This window comes from Mercurialis annua, linkage group LG8 (assembly GCF_937616625.2).
Source record: "Mercurialis annua linkage group LG8, ddMerAnnu1.2, whole genome shotgun sequence".
NCBI lineage: Eukaryota > Viridiplantae > Streptophyta > Magnoliopsida > Malpighiales > Euphorbiaceae > Mercurialis > Mercurialis annua.
Genome location: NC_065577.1, coordinates 7,730,836 through 7,738,291, shown reverse-complemented (window position 1 = coordinate 7,738,291; position 7,456 = coordinate 7,730,836). Strand labels below are relative to the sequence as shown.

The 7,456-nt window shown below is 36.0% G+C and overlaps 1 protein-coding gene across 1 annotated transcript; it reads right to left on the bottom strand.

The window, feature by feature from the left end:
• On the bottom strand, positions 1-2,746 carry LOC126659702 (transmembrane emp24 domain-containing protein p24delta3-like). The gene is made up of 4 exons (XM_050353036.2): positions 2,451-2,746; positions 1,218-1,430; positions 396-472; positions 1-301 (listed from the first exon to the last, which is right to left on the bottom strand). The coding sequence occupies exons 1-4, from the start codon at positions 2,658-2,660 to the stop codon at positions 157-159; spliced, it is 645 nt and encodes a 214-aa protein (XP_050208993.1). The 5' UTR covers positions 2,661-2,746; the 3' UTR covers positions 1-156.
• Positions 2,747-7,456: the final 4,710 nt, after the last annotated feature.

Below are 7,456 nucleotides of genomic sequence, written 5' to 3'. Positions count from 1 at the left end.
AAAGTGAAACCTGAATGCATCTTCGGTGAAAGTGAAAACATAACTCTATTCACGGTATCAAGAATTTTCTGCAACATACAAGGAAAATGATAGAAGGAAAAACGGAGGATTACCAAAATTTCCTCTTCTCCTAGAACATAATTTTATTAGCACTGCCTAGATAAGCTTCTTCTTTTGGAAGAAACGCTTCAAGTGCCATAGCTGCAGAACTGAGACCGAAATGCAGACACCTAAAGACATGATACTAAACAATGCAACTCTACCATTTGTCGACTCGCTCATAGTCCTCAATTCTGCTTCTCTGCAAGCAAACCCGGATAAGAATGTATTAGGTGCTTAAGGGTCAAGTTTGTTTAGATCACATAGAGATATGACAGTGTAAATAAAAAATTAACCTGCTTTTGAGATAGAGTAAATTCTCATGGATGGCCTCTACTGCTCCTTCGAGTTTCCTCAGCTCAAGTTCAACACCCTACACAAGCATAGTTAAGAAGACAAAAGGCACAATGAACTTAAATATGTGGAAGAAGAGCATATATGCACACAAATAACTTAAAATAAATTTTTACTTCGACATGGAATAAATTTCTAAATTTGCTATTTTTAGAAACCTTTTCGGACCTATTACCGATACTAAGTAGCAATCAAATATTTATATCCATTTTTCATGATATTATGCATGGTCAGATATTATCATGTCAAATTCTTGAGAAAACATGGTGTCTTCTACAATGGAATCTGATAAATGAGATTTCGTGTAACTGTCTACATGATCTTCTTCTGTCCAATGAAATAATTCATTGATATAATGCGCCACCATTGATATCAACACATGTGATCGCCAAATGTTCGGGCCGAAATGTCCAAGCTTCCTAGAATACAGGTTTTCCTTATATGGCCAAGACATACGTAATGAATATTCTAGCTTCTGTTACCTATTTTCTAATCAACATCTTCATTTTGAAACTTATGGAAGCAAACTCCATCACTACTACTAGTACTCATTTGTTTGGGTTATAGGCCTCTTCCACAAAACTGGGGTAGCATCAGTTTGCATTTCATTAGACCAAGCAAGTTTACCCACAAATGAAAAATAAATCAGCATTCGATTTTGCAAATTAGTAACAGTTGTGCAAGAATTGACCTTCCATTCGGCATTCTCATCTTATTCGTCTCTATACATCTTTCCCAAGGGAATAATGAATTAGAAAGCTTACCTCAATCTTCTCTTTTCTTGCGACCGATTCCCAATCCTTAGCTGCAATTCCAGTTTTCCAGTCAATGTTAACACTTATATCTCCTTTCCCTTTATGTTGGCCTTCCATCCAGAAACATGCCAGATAATTGCCAGCCTCATTCGTTGTGAATGCAAATTGACCGTGTGTCACATTCTCCTTGTTGTGAAGATTGTTCCCATAAGGTGAAGTAACCTAGAATAGACAAACTGACATGATTAGTTATTTGTGAAAAATTAATATAAGAAAAATCTTGCCTTCAAACAGTAATGATACACATAGGAAATATGAATCGCTTCCTAGCAATATCTATGACTTTAAGTTGGAGTTTGTGAATATCCATTCTAGAAATTAGCTTCAGAATGATGCAGTACACACTTAAGTAAGTACAGATGCTATTCTTCCGGGAAAATCCAACAAAAAAGCATAATGTCAAAGATGAGTATAAAATACAAATTTTTCTGCAGTATGTCCACAAAGTAAGAGAAAAATTCGTATTTAACATTTCTCTTGCCATTCAAGGATGTCGGACTATTTGATGACTTCCACCGAAGCTAAATAATGAAGTAACGCCCTTGATTTTTTCGAGATAATGACGAAATTCCTTCAATATTGTTTCTTTTAAAGCAATTCATTTCGGCAATTAATTACTTAACCCTTGTAATGTTTTCCAACAGTCAAAACTTGAGAATTTTCTCTAAAGAGACTAGAAAGCTCCTTAAAAACAGAACTCCATGTCCATGCATAAATCGAAAAATGTAGCAAGAAAGCAATATAATCACCAAAATCCATGCACTCATTTTCCATTTCATAAAGACGCGGACATCACTAATATTTCCATTTCATAGGCATCAATCTAACTCAATTGCTTCCCACACTGTAAAATTTTAAAATTACTAATTATCCTGATTCCTGAGCTGCATTGACCACCCTACCATTCCCAATTCTTCCTAATATTATTATCATCACCTTATAAACACAATTATGGCTAATGCCATCAATTTCCTTACTTGTCAGGCTATAAATAATTTTCACATAGAACAATGCAGGCAAACAGATCTCTCAATCAAATCAATAAATTTCTAAAAAGGGTATTCAAAACCCATGTCAAAGAAACCGAAAATCCAAAACATTTTAACATTTTAACAATTCTTAAGAATAATGAAAAATTGAATAGAATTAACAAAAAGAGGAATGTGAATAAAAAGATTGGACCTTGATAGAAATGGTGGGGATAAGAGCATGATCATCAGCAACGACAACATAGTCGGCCAAAACGACAACATTAGAATGTAATTCCTCCGACACGCACTTTGTTCCGGTCGCCGGCAACGTTAACCATATCCCTTGAGTACCTCCGATAATCGATAACGTTAATAACAATGCCAAAAATACTCTCCTGCGCATGTTAGCATCATGCCCCATTTCTGTTTTCCAATTTTTTCTGTTTGAAGAGAAGTTGAAGAAAAATGCCGTTTTTAGTTACAAAATCAGCTTCTTTGCGCACCGTTTTGAACCATTTCAATATATTTTAGCTTCTTTTTTTTAAAAAAAAAAATCAGAAAAATTAGCTAAAGAACTTTTATCATTTTAAGGCACTAGTTAACGTCTCATTTCTTATGTTGATTTTTTTTTAATTAAAAGTATCGAATCTATAAATATATACATTTATTATTATTATTCGATTATAAATATATATTTACTTAGCAATTAATTAAGCATATATAATATAATTTTATCCGTCTCGTTTAAATTTCAAATTACATGAGCTTTCATTTTTACTTTTACTAACATGTTAATCGCTCCGTTCTTTTTTTATATTAAATCTTCTAACATGTAAATTTATATTTATAAACAAATTATTATTAAAATTTAAAGAAAATAAAAATAAAAAACTCCATTGTTCCATTTTCAAATAAAGTGGTTAAATATGTAGTTATGATAAAAATGCGGACTAAAATGAAATTAGCCCATCGGCTCTCTTATAAATAGTTCTCAAACACCACCAGTGGCGGACTCAGAAATATTTTATAAGGTGGTCAAAATTATATTGAAACTTTATAAGATGAGTAAAATTGATAATAAATAAATTTTAAGGCGGGCAAACTATATAATTTAAGGTGATAAAATCATATTTTTCAATTCCATATCAACGTTTTTTAAAGGGACTCAAAATTATAAGGTGGGCGATTGCCCACCATACGCTCTTCCTAAGTCCGCCCCTGAACACCACCATTTATTTTTCCCTCTTTTTTTTTATTCAAACGACTCAATCTTTACTCAGCAAATCAAGAATGTCAGATCACTACATACCTAAAGAACTTCATTTAAAAATCTTCCATAAACTTCCCCTCAAATCTCTATTCAAATGCACCATTGCATGCAAATTATGGCACAGTTTAATCAACTCACCCCAATTCATTTCCGCCCATTTTCAAAACCCTAATCAAGAATTGCTTCTACTCAGATTTCACATCAACAATGCAGATAACCTCTCCTTGTATTTCCCCGACAATTAGAACTTAGACGAGTACACTTCGATCACCCCGAGCCTCCCAGTTTTTCAGAGTTCACACATTGTTTGTCACGACCCAAAATATTTGAGCCGCAACCGGCGCTAGGGAACGGGAGTGGTAGCTCCGGAACCCGTAGCAAGCCTAGAATCACAATTTATTTTTCGCAAATAATAAACAAATAACAACAAACAACAGAAGCAAATATACATATATAACATGTAACCAAATATATACACTAACTGTTTCAAAACCTCGCGGGCTCTAGTTACCGTACCCTGTACGAACTGGCCTCGCGGTACTATATACATCAGTTAGTATTTCAAACATCTCACTGGCATCTGGGGCCGTAGATTATATACAACATACGTAGCCTATCAAAAAGCATATAAACAAAGACAGCAGTTGATATATACAATCAAAATAAACTGCTGACTAGGCTACTATTCTATTGACACAGGACCACTACTGCAGCATTAGCAGAAGTCATAAACTAACATATACAGATGACTTCTGCACTCCAAAATTGGCCTCTAGCTAAGTCCACAAGCTAAGCACCTGAAAGACATTAAAGGTGAGGGGTCAGTATTTGGGGAAATACTGAGTGAGTTGACATTTACTAACAGTATTAATATGGAAACATAGCATCGCATCACAAGAAAATATTAATATAAAACATATAAACATGTATTTGATCCGTACGAAACTAATATCCTAGCATGCGACACATCTCTTGAACAATCGTATATCGTTCAACCCAATCATAAACCTCAAGTTGTGAGTCCAACTCACTGGTGGGCCCAGCCCACTAGATACGGGGACTTCCAGGCTACACCGTAGCCGAGTTCACTCTCGTATCGAATTCATATCATATCATACATATCCAATCATTTCTCAAATGCAAACACACTAGACTGACTCAATACTGGTGATCACACAGCCTATTGACACCCAATAGGTAGCTAGTTTCTTCGGATCGCGTACTAGTTCCCGTATATACATTTGATAGAAACATATAATATTTAATCAAATCATCTAACATGCGATGCGTAAAAACAGTATACATATCAATATAAAATGACTTTATATATATAATACACGAAAGTAAAGTGCAACTCACAGTGACCGCAAACCAAGAAATGATATGATCGATCTGATAATACGCTCTCGCTAGTCCGCCTCTACTGACTCCACTACTTGCTGGCACGTCTGATAAATCGTTAATAGTTAGACGTGATTCTCGCATTCTTATACGAATAATACTTTTAAGTTGTAGGTTTTAGTTTCGTTTTACACTTATTTACGTAATCAATAGCTTGAGTCGTATAAACGACTTAGCGAATACCATATTTCATAATTGAGAATCGCTTAACGTCCTTGACGTTTTCCATTATTATTATTTATCTAAAAATGTCGAGCTAATCTCGAGATTAATGATTCTCAAAGTTCGAAACCCGTCTTTTAGAGTCGAATTACTCAAAACATCGAATGTCTAGGTCAATTTCGGTTTGCATACGTGTGGAGGAGAGTTGGGGTGCACGGGTGTGCGTTTTGATGGGTGCACGATCGTGCAACTGAGTACACGTTCGTGCACCTCAGGGGTACACGTTCGTGTACTATGAGAAGTACACGTTCGTGTACTTCAGTACACGATCGTGTACCTTGCTAGGTGCACGTTCGTGTACATCAGTACACGTTCGTGCACCCGTGGTACACGGTCGTGTACCACGTGCACAGCCCCGGAAATCAGATTTTCCGGGGTTTCACCACAATCCCGACGTGCTAAATATACCCACGCTCAATACGCATATCTCGGTTTCTTCAAAAACGCCATAATAAACCCAAAAACATCAAAATTCAACCCAAAATCATACTCCTATCCAAATCAGCCAATAAATCACGTTTTTGAACCAATTCTCGAGATATTTACCTCGAAATGAATCTTAGGATTGATAGAGGACAAGATTCTGAAGAGTTTGCCGCTTGAATCGCTTGAATCGGACGTCGAACGGAGAAACCGTAAAGAAACGAAGTTGATCGACGGAAAATGAAGCTTCTGGACTCCCACCCTCTGATACCTTCCTTCATTCAAATGGTTTCCTCTTATATTGAATGGCTAAAGGTTCACTTTGGTCCTTGTTCTTTTTGTTTCTTATCATTTATCTTCTAAACTTTTCAATCGTACGATTTAGTCCATAGCTAAATCGTTAAACTCTTTTATTACGACTTATACGTATTATTTATATCCGATAAATAATACGAAGTTCGATATTAACACTTTCCCGTCACTCTTATAAATTTCCATTTTTGACATAAAGTGGCTAATTTACCATTTTGGTCCCTGCACTTTATTTTAGGCTTTTCTTGACATTTTTCCTTTTAATTCCAATTCTAACTTTAGAATTGAAATATAACCTTGATTTCCGCATAACTAATTTCCCAAAACCGGCCTACTTGAAACTTATTTATCGGAAAACTTTCCAATTTTGCCACTCTGGCAAATCCAAAATGGACACGTGGTCCAATTAAATAATTAAATATTTTGGGGTATTACATTGTTGGTTCTTGCAAAGGCTTACTCTGTGTTTTTCTTGGCGTCAGTTTTATGTTTTCACTTTGGAATCCCATTCTTGGAAAATCCCAATTCTTGCCCAAATCCAAATTTCCAGCTGACATGTGAATCAGTAATGTGTTTGCTCTTGGTTGCTCTGATGAGTATGACTATAAAATCTTGCATTTGTCGATAGTTATTATTCGCCCTAATCAAGAACGTAGGATTTACGCAGATATTTATTCTTTAAAGGAAAATTCTTGGAAATATATTATCAGTACTTAATTTCGTAACTTTTTGATACCCAATAGAGCAGTTCCGGCTTTTGTTAATGGTGCCTTACATTGGGTAGCGTCTGGTTCTATTCAGAACTTTATTATTGCGTTTGATATGATGAATGAGGTTTTTGGTCAGATGGAATTGCCGCGACCATTGATGAATGTCAAGATAAGAGGGTTGTCGGTTTTTCCATTTGGTGATTCATCAATCGCGGTTACTAGTAGAACTAGTGATGGGGTTTATACTGATATCTGGGTGAAGAAAGAGTATAATATAGGAGGATCGTGGGTGAAATAACGGGCTATAGGTGAATACGCGAGAGGAAGATTGTGAGCGGAGCGGGGTTCGGGGGCCGCTCGCCCAAGACTTATGGCTGACTTCTCGATCTGGAAATGGTTTGAAAAATGGAGTCGCCATCTAGTTTAACTAGGAAATGCCTTTTAACAGACTGGATAGCCTTACTCGCCTCCGGTAAGACTATCGTGCATCGGACCAAAGACAAGAGTTCGTGGACCTCCCCGAGTCTCATGTGTTTGGCTTATCTGTTACCGGCTTTATTTTCTGGACATATTCGTTTTATATCTCATCTCAACAGTATATGCAGTTCACAGGATATGAAAGTTGTAAATAAACAAGTATGAAAGCAGTAAAGACGTTTGACGCACATATGACTCGATCTGGACTGGCATTTGAGGCAAGTATCAGGTACTTCTAAGCATACATCTAACTTTAGAGGTTTCTAGCAAGTAGCATAAGTCTGGCTGGTCTGGATATTTTACATGCACAAAGCCTAAAACCGGATGTATAAGTGTGATTGATTGATTTTATTAGGTGATCTTGAAAAACCTATACAACCGTTACTACTTTTTCATGTTAGT